The sequence below is a fragment of the Mastacembelus armatus genome, chromosome 13 (genome assembly GCF_900324485.2).
Source record: "Mastacembelus armatus chromosome 13, fMasArm1.2, whole genome shotgun sequence".
NCBI lineage: Eukaryota > Metazoa > Chordata > Actinopteri > Synbranchiformes > Mastacembelidae > Mastacembelus > Mastacembelus armatus.
The window spans coordinates 24,734,493-24,751,319 of record NC_046645.1 but is presented as its reverse complement, the minus strand read 5'-3'; the positions used below and the strand labels follow the sequence as shown (position 1 = coordinate 24,751,319).

At 40.0% G+C, this 16,827-nt stretch overlaps 2 protein-coding genes across 6 annotated transcripts in view; both read left to right on the top strand.

The window, feature by feature from the left end:
- lrch3 (leucine-rich repeats and calponin homology (CH) domain containing 3) overlaps positions 1–3,758 on the top strand; it is a 31,673-nt gene extending 27,915 nt beyond the window's left edge. For all 4 annotated transcript variants that reach the window (XM_026316417.2, XM_026316409.2, XM_026316400.2 and 1 more), the window contains one exon: positions 1,778–3,758. In XM_026316417.2, coding sequence (XP_026172202.1) covers positions 1,778–1,924 — 147 coding nt within the window. In that variant the 3' untranslated portion in view covers positions 1,925–3,758. The remainder of the gene's footprint in view (positions 1–1,777) is intronic.
- Positions 3,759–7,901: 4,143 nt separating this feature from the next.
- On the top strand, positions 7,902–11,965 carry rpl35a (ribosomal protein L35a). 2 transcript variants are annotated; one of them, XM_026316438.1, is made up of 5 exons: positions 7,902–7,977; positions 9,040–9,076; positions 9,192–9,344; positions 10,355–10,499; positions 11,877–11,965. In XM_026316438.1, the coding sequence occupies exons 2-5, from the start codon at positions 9,066–9,068 to the stop codon at positions 11,898–11,900; spliced, it is 333 nt and encodes a 110-aa protein (XP_026172223.1). In that variant the 5' UTR covers positions 7,902–7,977; positions 9,040–9,065; the 3' UTR covers positions 11,901–11,965. The 2 variants fall into 2 exon arrangements, with proteins under 2 accessions (XP_026172223.1, XP_026172214.1); XM_026316429.1 differs by lacking the exon at positions 7,902–7,977 and adding an exon at positions 8,921–8,945.
- The last annotated feature ends 4,862 nt before the right edge of the window (positions 11,966–16,827 follow it).

Genomic DNA, 16,827 nt, shown 5'->3' with positions numbered 1-16,827 from the left:
CTTTTGTATCCAGTGTTCTACACTCAACTAAATTTGGACACCCACAACCACCACAGCTGCTTAAACATTTCACAGCTGCATCTGAAGTAAAATAACCAGTCCTTCAAAACAGTAGAGACTTGGCAACATGTCCTGGTTTCTGTGTGTGGAGACAAGGACATTCAGAGAGAACTGGACTCAGACGTTGTAAACCCAAAGGTGGATGTTGGGTTGGACATACATCTGAAAATATCCCAGTTTATTAAACAGTGAAGACCCAAGAACTTTGCTCCTAAGACTCAGAAGGTTCTAAAAAGTTCAGTTTAAACAGGTTCTGAGAAGAACCAGGTTACAGGTGAAGTTCCTGCAGTAGAAATTGACTAATTTTCCTCTTGGACAAAAGTTCTGGTGTTGTCTGTCACACCAGTTCAGGTGATCACCTCGGATATAGAAACACCATGTCTGTAATTGGAGCAAACACAGTTTGGTTCATACATTTTGGGAATATAATGAGCTTTTACCATTTGGCCTTTGAACGCTGACTTTTGTCAAACCCCTTAATATTAAGCTGAGAGTCTTCACTTTGCTCAAATATTGTTTTATTTGAGAATCAACATAGCGGTGTAGAATGGCCAAATAGCAAAAAACTTGTCATTGTCCCAGTGTACCAGAACTGTATGGACAGTTGTTTATATAAGAAATGAAGAGTGAGGATGTTTTTAAAGGAGTGTATGACTTTGTCCTGATACTTTCCCCTTTGACCTCCATTAATAAATTGAAGTGAAGCATCAGTGGTGTCTCTTTAACACTTGAAGGACATTTTTGTAGCTTTCATCAATAAAAACATCAATAAAAAAAAAACATCATGGTCAGATGATCAGATTTGGATAGTCCAATTATTTTCGGGGGTTTATACCTTTATTTGATTGATGGAAGAAAACCAAACTAACAAACTGTTTTCATCTAAATAACATGGTAATATAAATACATAAAGGTATTAGAGAACTTTATGAAAACTTCCTTTGACAAGATATGTAACTCAAGATCTCACAGTTTTCATCAGCAAATGGAGTTAGAATAATTTCAATATGGACCTTTGTCACATGGTAAACAATAATTCAGAGCTGTATGGCTCAGAGCTGTTTCAATTACTTAATAAATTATATATATTATATATAATATATAAATTATATATTATAAATCAATTATTGGTTCTCAAATGTAAAGATGTGATGGTTTTTCTGTTGTGATATTAAACTAGGTTTTTTTTTTAACATTTGTTTAGACCATTTAAAGACATAAACTTTGGGCTGTGACTAATTCAGTTATTTTATAGACATTGGCTCAGGCATTTTATAGAAAAAAAAAGAGTAATAAAGGAAATGCTGATTAATTGATACTGAAAATAATTGGATCTCTAAAAGCTACTAAACTGATTCTCCTCATTTACTTCAACAGACCTTGATAACAAAATGCACATATATTTTGACCACTGTCCCTTATTTGCTGAGGAAGGCCATAAAGATGCTGCTGAAAGTGGTGGATAAAGATAAAAAATATTGACCTTTACTCACACTCCTGTCTGTTTCTCACCTTTTTCTTTCCTCCATCGCTTCTGGTTATTTTATGATTTTGCACCTTGTTTATCCTTTCTGTTGCCATGGTTACAGTTATTTTATCCATTAATTTGATTTATCATCTGTTGACCCACCCTCCATTGTTTTCTTACCCCCCCCCCCCCCCCCCCCCCCCCCCTTGTGTGCGTGTGTGTCTTCTTCTGTGGTGTCTATCCCTGTAGAGTCAGTTGTGTCTTCCTCTTCACATCCTGGAGGAGCGAGGGCTCCCCCAGGTGGCCGAGACCGTCAACACACTGCTCGACCTGGCCCCACCCCGACACCCGGTCACCCCATCATCGACCACACCTGGACCCTCCATCACCATGTAGACACCATCATTATCATCGCTGCACATGCTCAGTCAGCCTCATTTTGAGTTACAGGGTGGAGACAGAGCAGGAGAGGAGACCAAGACCAGTTCAGACCAGAACCAGAACAGCAGGTCTGCATTTGATGGAGGCATGAACAGAGCTGAACACACAGCTACGACAGCACAGATTACTGACACCATCTCATTGTGTGTCTCACACTAATCAAACGAGTCAAAGCACGTCCTGTTTAAACGATGGCACGGGTTAGACCAGTTCCTGCACAGCAATGAGGGGAAAAAATTAGTAGTTGCACGAGAACAAAAGAGGGGAGGCTGTAAAGGAGATGTTTAAATATGTGCGTAATGCACAATAAACACTGTAACAATAAATCTGTATTTACATATTTATTAAATATCCTTAAACGCCTCTCCTCTTTTGCTACGTTTATGCAAAAAGTTCAGGATGATATTTTAAATTAAGAAAATAGACTTGATGCTGTTTTTCTACAAACAGCAAGAGATTGCAAACGATAAATTCAGGGACAATGATTACACTTTTCAAAATGTAGTTGTTTTTTTTTTTTTTTTGTTTGTTTTTTTTCTGTCTGTCTGTAAAAAAATGAAGACCTGATGGCAGGTTTTAATTACAGGTTTTAGTTTGGAGGATGGCGCATTTCCCTCCTGTGGATCAGGGAAGCTTTAATATTATCTATTAGATGGACACAGAGATTAGGTCTGTTTGATTATCAGGTCACTGCGGACACCAGCTAATGTTTACTTCAGGATATTATGTTTACTTTAAAAACTGATTGACAGTCTGTCTCAGTTTTTTTTTTTTTATTAGTTTTACATCTTGGATTTGGAGAATTGATGAGTGAATTTAAAGTAGGTTCTGGTGACATGGTGGATCGAGGTAGTTTTGATATTGAACTGTGTAAGCTAACTGTTGACTGTTCGGGGTGTAATAGGTTTGAAACTGAATCTCACCTGGAGATGTTAGAGGTAATTTACCTTATTTTCCTCCAGGTTGATTGGTTGAACTGCCGGTCAGTTTTAACACTTATAGAACAACGTGGATTTTTCTGCAGTCTTTACCTGATGTCACTGACCTTTAATTTTATTTAACTTATATATTTATACTTCTCCAAATACCAGTGACTCCAGGGATAACGTATTAAAGTGAAAAGATACTTTAAGACACAAAACCTAAAACCCAAATGATGTAATTAAAGTTAGATGTCATCCACATATATCCAAATCACCAAAACATGACCTCACCTAGTGGGTTTGCATGTTGAGCTCAATGCAAATTGCTAAGAATAGCTAACATAGATGTTGATTTACACTAATGTAGCTTGCTGCTAACAGTAGCCAACACTTATTTAGTTAGACTGAAACTGACGCTAACAAAGGTAGTTGTTTACATTTGCATTAGCACACATCAGTATACTTGTAGTTCACTGCTAATGTTGGCTATCATTGACGGTTTAGAGGCATGCCAAGACTGCTAATTGCTAACAGAAGTCAGTGTAAGACAGTAGTTGTTATGAAAGTGCTAACTGCTAATGTTAGCTACTATAATGAGGATATTTTGTTTAGAGGGAAAGCTAAAACAGCTTGTCATAATTGATTAATGCTAACAATAATTTACTTTCAAGAATAATTGAAATGGCTAATGGCTGCGTTTAGCTGCCAGTGAAAGATAACAGTAGCCAGCATAGGTGCACAGAGGTAGGTTAGCTAATCTTATGAAGATTAAACTACTTCAGACTAGGCTTTTAGTTGAAGCTAATATAGCTCAATGCTAACATTATGAACCACATTGTTCCCCCAGGTTAATTGGTTCAGGTGGGTGTTAGTTTGAAAAACATTGATTTTGCCTCATTTTAACCAGGGGAGTCGTTTGTCCATTTTCTTTTTGTTTATTTATTTATTTATTTTTTTGCACATAACTGCAGAGAATAGCAGTCAGGACAGTGAAATGCATTTAAGGCTGGCTACACACTAGACGATTTCACTGCAGCCATGATGGTAAGCAACTGTTTTAGACTCAGTTTTTGGTTAAAGCTGCTGCAGCTTAGTGCTAACACTAGCTACATGTCGGTGTCATCAAAAGAATCCTCAGCTCTGTTTTTATTCTCCATCAGATCCAAACTTTGACAGAATTTATTTTAAATATTTAAATAGTCACAATTTGATTTTTTATTTGTTGTTCTGGGTCGAGGTTTAGTTTGATTCTGGTGAAGACCAAGATCTTTCAACTGTCGAACTCTAACTTGGAGGATTTTTAGTGTCTGACAAACTGTTTCTATTTTTCACTCTGTAATTATTTTATTGTTTTTATCCTTTACCTGATTTTACCTTTATAGTTTTAGGTTGAACAGATGTTAGCAGCTGTTTCAGACCCTTTCACCACCTGATTGATCCTCGGCAGCTGATCAGGACCTTCACTCATCAGAATAATTGAATATTCACACATTCATTCAGAAACGTAAACATTTTTCAGACATTAGTTGTTGGTCTTTTATTTAGCTGAGTTTACACTTAAATCCTTCATTATGTTATTTAAAATTATTCATATTTTTCAGAAGAGTTATTTTCTTGCTGTTATTTTCAGGGACAGATGCAAAGTTCCTCCAAGCAGGGGTTTGATTTCTGACTGTTACATTGAAGGTCCTGATGTGATTGGACGAGGATGATCAGGTGGTGCTGACGCCTCCTTCTCCTCGTATTTGTGTTGCATGCTGGGACATTTTTCAGGTTAAACAGGTGACCTGAATCCTCCTGATCTGACACTAAAACACTGTGAGGACTGTCATCTAACAGTCCACGGCTACACTTCGACTTTTTATCTCCAAGTGTACAAATCTATCTTGTAAATATATATATATATATATATATATATATATGTGAGTGTGTGAGGCTGAAACGTGTGCCACGGTGACATATGGAGCACCATGGGTGCCCCAATCCGTGGTCAAAGGGGTCAAGGTGTCCCAGCATGCACTGTGGCATCACTGCAGCCAGGTGACAAGTCAGTCTCCTCGTTATTAGAATACAGAAAGCTGTGGGCGGAGCTTACTGCTGACAGGTCAACACCATGTTTAAAAAAAAAAAAAAATTTTTTTTTAAAAACTTGTGTAACTGCAGTGGAGTTCATCAGCAGACAGCTGCAGCTAAAATGGATGGATGTAAAATTTAAACCTTACAAACACTATCATGTTAGGAAAGCATTCTGCTGTCAACCTTTGTGGATCATGTTGTTTAGGCTATTTACTCAGACATTATTTTTGTGTATTTGTTTACTTGTTCCAGGCAAATTCTGTGTGTTCTTTACACTGATCACTTATATCTGAGCTGTTTGTTTGACTTTTATTTTATTTTCAATTTCAAAGGAAGTCTCACTGAAAACAAGATCTCTTTTTAAAGGGAGACCTGATCATTTTGATCAGTGTCTGAGCTGCAGGTGAACTCCACTGAGGATACAGCATCACAGCATCACAGATTTCAATTTTAAATTTTAAATTTTCATGTTTTTGTGCTCATGATGCATTCAGGTGATGTTGGACATGAGGATGTTGTTTATCACATCAGTATTCAAAGGAATATAAAAATCTAATTTCCTCAGCCTGGCTGCAGGAAAAGTTCTCAGATGTAAAACTGCAGATCAGACTTTTAGTTAGGTTGTATTTCACCTGAATGCAGCATCAGATCGTAGGTTTCAGCGTGAAAAGGTGAGACCAAGTCTCAACATTTCTGCCCTAAATTCAGACTCTTGGGATTGGCCTGGTCCCCTCAAAAGTTCCACCAATCAGATCCCTGACTTCATAAACTGTTAATAACTTCAGGTCCTCAGAGACTCACTTCAGACTGACTGTGAGTCTGAAATCATTGCCCACAGCCATACCAGATGCTGTCATTGACAGGTGTGCTGTCCAATCATGTCTGTGTCTTGCTAGAAAAGCTGAACTGGTTCATAAGTTTCACGCAGTGGACTGACCGATGACTTACGTCATGTTTGTATAGTTTTATGTTTTTCTGTTTCTCCTGCAGTGGTGACGGGTCATGTGATGAATCATGTGACAGTGGTGATAGGTCGTGGTTTTAATGGACATTCCACTGTTTTCTTAGAGGACAAAGACTGTCACAGTTTAAGTTTTACGTTTTTTCACGTGTTTTTTTCTTTGTTTTTTTTTGCTGAAAAACTGTATAAAAGATTTGGACACAGTTGTATGAAGAGTTGAGTTTAAGTGCATTAAATAAATATTTTAATTTGACAGTTTTCTTTAAAGTTTATTCTCATATTGTCCAAAAAGGACAACTAGTAAAATCAAGATCCAGTCCTGGACTTTAATAATTATTGAGGATATTTTAAAAAATATAATAAAAGAACAAAATGTTAATCATAGCAAAACGTTTTCAACTGAGAATAATCATATTTTAGAATATTTATATATATCATTAGAGTTACGTAACTTTATATAAAGATATACAAATGTACCACTAAGAATTTTTTTGTAAAAATGTAAACAATAATAATCATTATACTTAGTTTATAATGCATCTGATTCAAAATTAAATGATGTTCTGAGATACTCATGATTATAAAAATACATATAGCCGCAAGCGGCGATGAACGGCCCTTGCCGTCCGTGACCCGCCGTGACCAGCTGTAACCCGCTGAGACCCCATGTAACCATCCATTACTGCGGGTGACCTGCAGTGAAATTCTCTTTGACAACGTATGGCTGATTTCAGTCATCGCCAAGGCAACACCGTTGAAAATAGGGCATGGGTCTGATTGGCTTTTCAGATTGGGATGGCCTAATGGAATTTTGCGCCAAATTTGGTACATTTTGAAAAAACAAAATTTTTGGCTCTCCATAAAATTTTTTGATTCAATCTGTAGGGGGCGCTATTGCACCAATTGTGATTTTGTTCAATCACAGGGGTTCAGGCCTATGGAGACTACAATTCATCAACTGGTCCCATTCAAATCCGACGATGCGTGTGCAAGTTATAACAATTTCGAGGTTTGTGGGCGTGGTCAAAATCGTACGTCACATGGTCGGCGGCGTCAAGGAAAATCCGTGAAAGTTATCAAAAAAAATTGAATAACTTTTGACCCCACTAATCTTTAGATGATTTTTTACCAAATCTGACCTTATTCGGTCAAAACCCCTAGGACAAGTTCGTTAACCTGTGTAGTCTGTTTAGATTCTCAGTCGTCCAGGGAAGGTTATCTAGAGGTTGAGTCATGGCAACTGGACTTACTGTTCTTTAAAGCTGGAACGTTTCGCCACCCATCCAAAGTGGCTTCATCAAGAACAGAAAGTCCAGTTGCCATGACTCAACCTCTAGTTAAAAGTACGAAGTGTTCGCAAACCATGAGTCAGCGCTTTTAATAGTTTTTTTTTTTGCTTGCCCCGACACGAAGAACATGCATACCGAATTAGATGTCTGCCTGATGAAAAAAATGTCGGTCGGGCCCGCATTGGCGTAATGTGTTTTCAGTTTTGTAGGGGGCGCTGTAGAGCCATTGTTTTGAGGATGTTTACGAACGTATTAAAAAACTAATTTTTCAGGCGATTCTGAATTTCGTGAGTTTTTGAATATGTTCAGTGGGTCAAATTTGAGGTAGTTTCGGAACGTGAAGAATAATAAATAATCATAACAATAACAATATAGCGTTTTTCCGGCACCCTCAGCATATATATTTCCTGAAAAGTCTTGCGCATCCCTACGTCATGGTGGGGTCTGGGGTCAGTGTTTAGTGGTTCGTTAGTGAGTCTGACCCGGTTAGTCGGTCTCTGCTTATTGAGTGGTTATAATAGTCCCTTGCCTTCACCTTCGGTGGGGGCTCGGGCCTAATAAATGTTTTTAATAAAAGCGTTTTAATACAGTATAGTTGTGTCTTAATATAGTACAGTTTTAAAGTTATTTACAGTTAAAACTCATCTATGAATAAAAACCCCCCATTTTGATCAGGCAGCTCTGCGGACACTCGTATTTACACTAATTTCCCAGCATTCCTTTCGGCCTTCCTTTTCCTCCATTTTTCTCTCGAAGAAGGTAAGAGCTCCAACATGCCGGGCGGAAAGTTTAAATTAAATCTGAAGTAATCGCGTTTTCTGAGCGATGGTGAGCGACGAGTAACGGGCCGGTTTTAGCTCAGGTCACCGGTCAGTTTGTGTCTGTGTGGAGTTTGTGATGGCGCAGATTGAGTTTGGATCGAGCTAGGAGCGGTTAAACACGGCAGCTAGCAGCCCGGGTTGAGCAGCTGTAGTCCGGCTCACATAGATACTAATGTTCTGGCGTGTGCGCTGCAGAGCCCTGGGACTCCCCGGATAATTTTGGTGTTTGAATCCGCTCTCTTGGAGCTTGTACCTTACTATGGTTTTAACGTTTAGAGCGCCGGTAGCATTAAGCCGAGCTAGCGTTAGCATGTTAGCATCAGTTGGAGTGACAGGAGGTGGTCTAACCCCGGTACAACACCTTCTGAGTCCAGGTACAACACTTGGACTCAGTTTCCTGTGCGTGTGTGCTGCTCACTTTAATGTTTGCGTGAAATTCGGATCAGTGTGTGTCCTCAGATATGAGTCTGTTCACATTTGCTGAGTTGATCCTGGAAGTGAAGCTGTGGAAACATCATCCTAAGCTGAAATACATCAGAGTCATTTGAGAGCATATTAAACTAATATAACTAACATCTGGTTTATCTGATTGTTGCCTTGTAAAAATACCACAATAGCAGGTCAAGGGAGGACGTCCTGATCATGTTGGTGATTTATCCATTGATTTATTTATGGAGCTGTTCATGCTCATACGTCTGCAGGTTACTCAGTGTTTGTGTTTATGCTGGTGCCCAGGACAGGTCTCTGATCACCTGTGTCCAGGTGTGTTTAGGGAAGCGGACAATAACTCTGTTTTAGTTTTCATTGGTCTGCATTCAGGTTTCTTTGTCCCTGCAGACAGACCAGCCTATTCTGCTAGTTTCAGATGCTCCCATTGTCAGTGTGTATTGTTGACCATGGCCTCAGGTAACCTAAGCAGATTATGTAGGTTAATGAAACCAGGATGTGAAACAAACTAATGGGCAGTTTAATGTTTCTTCATGTATTATTGTTTTTACAGGTGAACCCACCTGGAGAAGACAGAAGATGCCTGGAAGGTGAGATGGCCTGTGTGTTTGTTTTTATAGACCTGACTGATGATGCTGTTTTTTGTTAATAAATAGTTTTTTCTGTGGCCAGTGTGTAACAGCTGCTCTGACTCTCTCTGCTCAGACTGTGGAGTAAGGCCATCTTTACCGGCTACAAGCGCGGTCTGAGGAACCAGCGTGAACACACAGCTCTCCTGAAGCTGGAGGGGTGTTACACCAGAGACGAGGTCGACTTCTATCTGGGGAAACGCTGTGCATATGTCTACAAGGCCAAGAAGTAAGAGCTCTGTTCTTTGAGAGATGGACATCAGCACACACCTGATTCCTCTGCTCTCAGAACAGTAGCACCCCAATGTCTGGTGTTACACACATGAAGTGTTCATCATGTCATGTTGTCACAGTCTGTTGGTATTTAAGGCAAGTGTTTCTGTGTGTATCACTGTGTCCAAATCCATCTAGAGACTGACAGCAACAATGAATATGGTGTACTCAGTGTGAATCCAGAACCTGGTTCAGCTTATTGGTCTGTGCCGTAGACCTCCATTGTTGTCCAAAAACTATTAAAAACACAGCAGGGAGCCACACCGCTGACCTGGCTCACATGGTTCTTCCTCACCAAAAATGGGAGGCCCGTCCAAAAACCAGCTCCATACGCTGCTGTGAGCAGAGAGAAGCTGCAGTGGAACCAGAGCAGAGACCAGTCGGCTCTTTTTTCCTTCAGAGACTGTAAAAAGTGCTGGCCATAGATGTATTTTAGATGACTGGCAGCTTCGACTGTCAGCCTGATAATGCAGCTCTTGGCTTTATGAAGGGGACTGACTCTAACAGGTCATGTGACCATTACAATTCTCCAGATCTGCTCTCCCTTTGGATCATTCAGTCTTCCTGTTTTTTATAGTTTATCCAGTGTTCCCTAAGGGGAGAGGACACTCTTGACTCTTCAGTTTTTTGTTTTTGTTTTTTTTAACTCTGAACTCAAATGCCGGAAACTGCCACAGATGCGTTCATGTTGCACAGCTGCCAGGATCTTGGCACGAGAGGTGAGAGTCTTACCATGAATGCAGACCCCTTGTTCCACCTCGTTCAGTTCACACAGGAAGTAGGGAGAATTTGATGTAGCAACGATGCACTGATGACTTTTTGGAGGTTATGGTGATCCTGTAAAATTCATACAAAATGACAAGTAGGAAGACTGTCACAGGCTCTGTGAAAGTGGTTGTCCAGCAGCCTAAATGAAACACTTCTGTGTGTTGAGGGTATGGAGGTAACATTGCTCTCTCTTTGTAGGAACACAGTGACGCCGGGCGGCAAACCCAACAAGACCAGAGTGATCTGGGGCAAAGTGACTCGAGCTCATGGTAACAGCGGGATGGTCCGAGCTAAGTTCAGCAGCAACCTGCCAGCTAAAGCCATCGGACACCGAATCAGAGTGGTGAGTGTGACACATTAGGTCAGAGACTTTTAGATGACTGGCAGGCTGATAAGAGTGACAGTCTTTATCTATAGCAGGTGCCTCTAAATCCAGTCCTTGAGGGCCACTGTCCTTCTTCTTTTCTGTCCTTGCTCTACTAGCTTCTGATTGGCTGAACACCCCTGATCCAGGTAATCAGCAGTGGAAGGACAGGGACAGTTAGAAAACAAGCAGGACAGTGGCCCTCGAGGACTGGAGTTTAACACCCCTAATCTAGTCAGCGATCAGCCTGTGTGAGGCTCAAACTTGTATGTGGGGTCCAGGGTGAGTCAATGCAGGAACGTAGAAGTAAACGCAGTAAAGTATTTTATGTTAAACCAAAGTTTTCCTCTAAGTGAACTCGTCTCCATCTCTGAACACTGATCATCCATAACATCAAGACCACCTGCCTAGGAGTCAGTACAGCAGCTGGTCTGAGCATTTTCAGTCTTTTTTTTTTTTTTTGTTTTACCCTCCCCTCCCTACTGTCAGGAACAACACAACAGTCTGAGCGTGCATGTCTGTCTGCCATTCAGTGGAAAGCAGAAAAGGAATGAAAACTGGTTATGAGTAGTTTTTAGACAAATTCAGCACTAAAGCTGCTGAATGTTGCTCTGAGACTGTATAGTTTTTATTTCCAACATTCAGACAAAATGAATCTTTTAAAGGATGAAATGGAAAGGGTGAAATCTACAGCTGACATCAACAGTGAGCAGTGTGGTTTTTGTGATGTGAAAGCTCACAACCTCAGTCTGACCCAACAACGGGACATACAAGACCTGTTTGAGCTTCTGTAGTCCGCAGGGTAGTGTATTGTGGGTCATGAAGGAGCACATGACCAAAACAAAATGGCGAAAAGAAAAAAGGCATGCTTCATTTTTAAACTGTAGTTGGCACGAGTGGTACACGCACATAATATAGAAAGAAATGGCCAGCTCCAGGTTCAACACGTGTAGATGTTGTGCATCCATACTGTACCTGCATCTCACTTCCAGTCGGTTGTCATGGAAACAAGACTTTTCCACTAAAACTGCAGACTGTTGCCACATGACTTTTGGTGTGGCATTTTTGTTGCAGTGAAAACAACCTTTGAACACTAACCGAACTAACTGAAAAATCACACTAATTTAGACCACACCAGGGTGCGCACCAACATGTGTGAAAACAGCCACAGTCCTAGTCCCAGTCACTCAGACCCTGACACTGCCTGTTTCTCCTGTTTTTGACATATGAACGTTCACTTGCTACCTAATCGGGCATGATCAGTGTCATTCATTTACCTGTGGCTGTGGCTGCTCAGTGTATGGTAATCTATGTATGACAGTAAATGCTTTTTTTTTCCTCTTTTCTCGTTTGTAGATGCTGTATCCTTCTCGAGTGTGAAGAGGAACCATCAACGCTGCAGTTGCTGTTTGTACAGAAACAATAAAGTGATCAGGTCCAACCCTGCTGCACCGTCTCTTATTTTTAAACTTTACCACATTTTATGTGAGAGTTTATCTCAGCAGTTGGTCAGTGTGTAGTTGGTGTGTTCTGCTGCAGTAGACTGTCTAATGTTGAGACACCAGAGGTTTCATTTTTTTATAAAGCATGAACATGAGCTGAGTCACTGAAAACAGGTGAACTGTCCCTTTAAATCACTTCAGGTTTTAAATAAGCCCTGTTAATTTGTCGATGCATTGTCTGCTTCAGTAGCTTCTTCACCACAGCAAGCAGCAGTGCATTCTGGGAGTGTGTAGTGTGCGCTGAGTTCGGTCTCAGAGGCAGAACAGACTGAGCTCAGTTTTGTTGCAGGAGACACTTTGAGATCGAGTCAAACTCATCTTTACTTGGCTTTCACCTGAGCTGTAACTCATCACAGGAGCTGGCTGTTGTGGAATGATCACATCTGTCTGGATGAGTACAGAGGGGTTTTTTGTCATATAGGTGCATGCTATCTGTAGTTTCCTTGTTCCACAAACAAAACAAATTTCCTGTGCTTTTGCACAAAGTAAAAACATGAACTTCAGCTCGCACAATCCATTTTTTGAGGTGAGTTCATTATAAGAACCTTTTTCCACATTGGGGAAATGCACATAATCACAGCAGCAGTGAAGCTATGTCAAAAATACAAGCAGAATAGAAATGTAAAATGTATTTACAATAAAAATATATATATTATAAATGCAAAAAAAGTAAAATCTGTTAATGTTGCACTATACTGGATATATTGCACATTTACAAATTTTTAGGCCAGTCAGGATGGAAGGACCTGAGGCTCTGTCTCACTGACAGTCTCACGCATCAGGTGAGAATCATTCTCCAGCTTGGCCAACATCCTCCTGTCTCTTACACTGGGACTAGGGATTTCCAAGTACAGAGTAGCCCCTCTTGATCAATTTGTCCAGTCTCTTCCTGTCCGCAGTTGAGATGCTGCTGCCCCAACTAACTACTCCATAAAAAATGGCTGATGCTACCACTGTGTCAAAAAAAAGTCTTCAGGAGTGTGCCCTCTACTTCTCTGCCTTCTCAGCAGGTAGAACCTGCTCTGGCGTTCTTATAAAGGGCATCTGTCTTACCTGACCAGTCTAATTTGTTGTTGAGGTGAACACCCAGGTACTCATACTCATTTTCACACCCAGAAGTCCCTCAAAGCGGCATGCCCCACCGATTCCTCAGCAAGCTCTGCTGCAATCATCACAATTGCAGCATCCACCAACCCCTCCTCCACGCCGTCACCAAAATCATTCTTTGTCTCCACAGCCTGATAACAGCACAGTAAGCTCTAACTGATATGTGCTGGGTCCAGGCTGCAATACTGTTAGTCATGGCTCTCTCCAGGAAAAGCCGGGGCCCAATATGCAAATAGCTGTTTCAATCCCAGTTTTGATAGGTAACAGAAAACGTTTGGTAAATCTACAGAGAAATAAGACTTACCCAACGCATCCTGCAAATTTATGTATCCCTTGCCAACCACAGTATGTCCCAGAACATGGGGAAAACAATGTTTTTAACACACTAAATTTAACTCTTTTAAATGTCAGGTCTTTGGTAGGCAAATCATTTTTAATCAATGATTTTATTATTAAGCACAAGCTTGATTTTATGTTTTTAACCGAAACATGATTAGGACAAGATAATAATGCTGCAGTTCTTATTGAATCAACCCCTCCAAATTTCAGTTTTATGAGTGAAACAAGAATACATAAGAAAGGAGGTGGAGTTGCTATTTTATTTAGTGATAGCCTCAAATGCAAAAACATATCATATGGAAAGTTTTACTCCTTTGAATATGTTGCTATTCATACCAAATCCTCCTGTCGAGCAATATCTGTGACTATTTATAGACCCCCAAAGTACAATGCACATTTTTTTGACGAGTTTGCTAAATTACTATCTATTGTATGCATTGATTTTGATTGTATTGTTTTAGTGGGTGACTTTAACATTCATGTTGATAATCTCAATGATGCAAGTGCAAATGAACTCTTGAACATCCTGGACAACTTTGGGCTTTCTCAGCATGTAACAGATCCAACACACACCAAGGGACACACACTGGATCTAATAATCTCTAAAGGTCTTAATATTTCTGAGGTGGTGGTGACCAGTGTTGCTCTTTCTGATCATTACTGTTTTTTTTTTAAAAACAACCACCCCTGCTGTTTTGAACACAGGTGAAACAGGTAATCAAAAAGCGGAATATTAATGAGAAGAGCTGTGCATTATTTATACAGGTTTTTGCACCATCACCAACCATGCCATCAGCCCCTGTTGATGATCTTGTAAGAAGTTTCAGTTCCAAAGTTATGACTGTTATTGATTCCATTGCCCCAATTAGGACCAAGGTATTGTCAGCAAGAAAAAAGTCAAAGTCACCTTGGAGAAAAGCCACAGTGGTTAAAATTCAGAAAAGAATATGCAGACAAGCAGAACGCAAGTGGCGAAAAACCAAACTCCAGGTTCATTTCGACTTGTACAAAGAGAGTCTTCACAACTATAACCAAAAACTAAAAAATGCAAGGCAATCATTTTTCCCAGAGGTTATCAATAGAAACAGCAATAATGCCCGCACATTGTTTTCTGTTGTAGACAGACTCACAAACCCAGCACCCTCTCTTCCTTCTGAACTGCTGTCCAAAAAGTCATGCAATGATTTTGCAGCTTTTTTCACAGACAAAATATCAAAGATAAGACAAACTATCTCTAGCTGCAGTCCTAGGAACACGACAATATCACCTGTGCCTCCTTGTTCTCCAGTGAATCTAGAACATTTTGATCTCCTTGATCACAGAGCTCTGGCAGAAACGCTTCTACAATTAAAATCTACATCATGCTGCCTTGATATTTTACCAACAAATTTTTTTAAAAATGTTTTTAACAGCTTAGCTCCAGATGTATTGCAGATTGTGAATAGTTCTCTTCAGTCAGGGCAGTTTCCCCAGGCCTTAAAAACTGCTGTTATAAAACCTCTTCTTAAAAAGCCTAATCTAGATGCTTCAGCAGTAAGTAACTACAGGCCAATATCAAATCTTCCATTTCTGGGGAAAATAATTGAAAAAGTAGTTTCTCAACAAATTCACAGATTTATGGTGCAAAACAATCTTTTTAATGCACTTCAGTCTGGATTTCGCACACACCACAGCACCGAGACTGCACTTATTAAAATTTTAAATGATTTACATTTAAATAATGATGAATCCAAACCCTCTGTTTTAGTACTACTGGATCTCAGTGCTGCATTTGACACAGTTGATCATGATGTGCTGCTTGATAGACTAGAAGCGTGGGTGGGAGTTACTGGCTCAGTGTTAAATTGGCTAAAATCTTACAAGATAGAGACTATTTTGTCTCACTTGGTAACTATGAGTCTGAGCGAACAATAATGAAATGTGGGGTTCCTCAGGGGTCGATTCTTGGTCCTCTCTTATTCAATATCTACAAGCTGCCCCTTGCTCAGATTATGGAATACCACAACATTGACTACCATACCTATGCAGATGACACCCAACTTTATATATCAGTATCATCTCATGATTATAGTCCTCTAATTTCATTATGTGAGTGTATTAATCAAGTCAAAGAATGGATGCGCCAGAATTTTCTCCAGCTCAATACAGACAAGACAGAAGTGATTGTTTTTGGCCCCAAAAATGAAAGGTCAAAGGTCATTGCTCACCTTGACTCCATGTCATTGAAAGCTACAAATCAAGCCAGAAACCTTGGTGTAATCATTGACTCAGACCTGAATTTTAACAACCACATAAAATCCATCACTAAATCTTCCTATTACCACCTGAAAAACATTGCTAGAATAAAAGGTTTTCTGTCTAAACAAGATGCAGAAAAACTTGTTCACGCATTTATTTTCAGTAGGTTAGATTATTGTAATGGCTTGTTCACAGGTCTTAGCAAAAAGTCAATCAGGCAGCTGCAGCTAATCCAGAATGCTGCTGCCAGAGTCCTTACAAACACCAAGAAACTGGACCATATCACACCAGTTCTTAGATCACTACACTGGCTTCCCGTTAGTCAAAGGATAGATTTTAAAATCTTATTGCTAGTTTATAAAGCACTAAATGGTTGTAGACCAAAATATATCCAAGATATATTGGTTCCCTATGAGGTTTCCAGACCCCTCAGGTCATCTGGGACAGGTCTACTGTGTGTTCCCAGAACCAGAACCAAACAAAGTGAAGCAGCATTCAGTCACTATGCTCCTCACTTGTGGAACAAACTTCCTGAACACCTGAGGTCTGCTCAAACTGTCAGCTCATTCAAATCAGGACTGAAAACACTGTTGTTTACTGCTGCCTTCGAATAACTGTTCATCCTTGTTTTCTTAATGTGCTTTTATGTTTTATTTTAATTTACTTTACTTGATTTAAATTTATTTTATGTTAAATGTCTTTATTTTTAAATGCTCTTTTCAATGCTTTTAATGTAATTATATGCCTTGTAAAGCACTTTGAATTGCGTAGTGTATGAAAGGTGCTATACAAATAAATTTGCCTTTGCCTTTATAAGAGTTCATTCAGGGGTGTCCGATAGTCCACCACCAGCTCCTCAGTCTACTCTGCATTGCTCTAGAGATGGTTGTATAGGCACCAGTCCAAAAAGTCCTGGATCAGTCCTCTGGAATCCCCGTTATCCTGGTCTGGGTTGCAGAGTCATCAGAGAACTTTTGCAGTAAAAAGTTCACATTTAAACAGATTTCGCTTCCTGCAGCCTGACAGTCCGACCTCAGGGCTGAGAGGACACGGAAGCGATGACGTCATTAGATTGTGATCGTTAATACGAATGCGGTGTTCCTTGCGTCACGATAGGACTC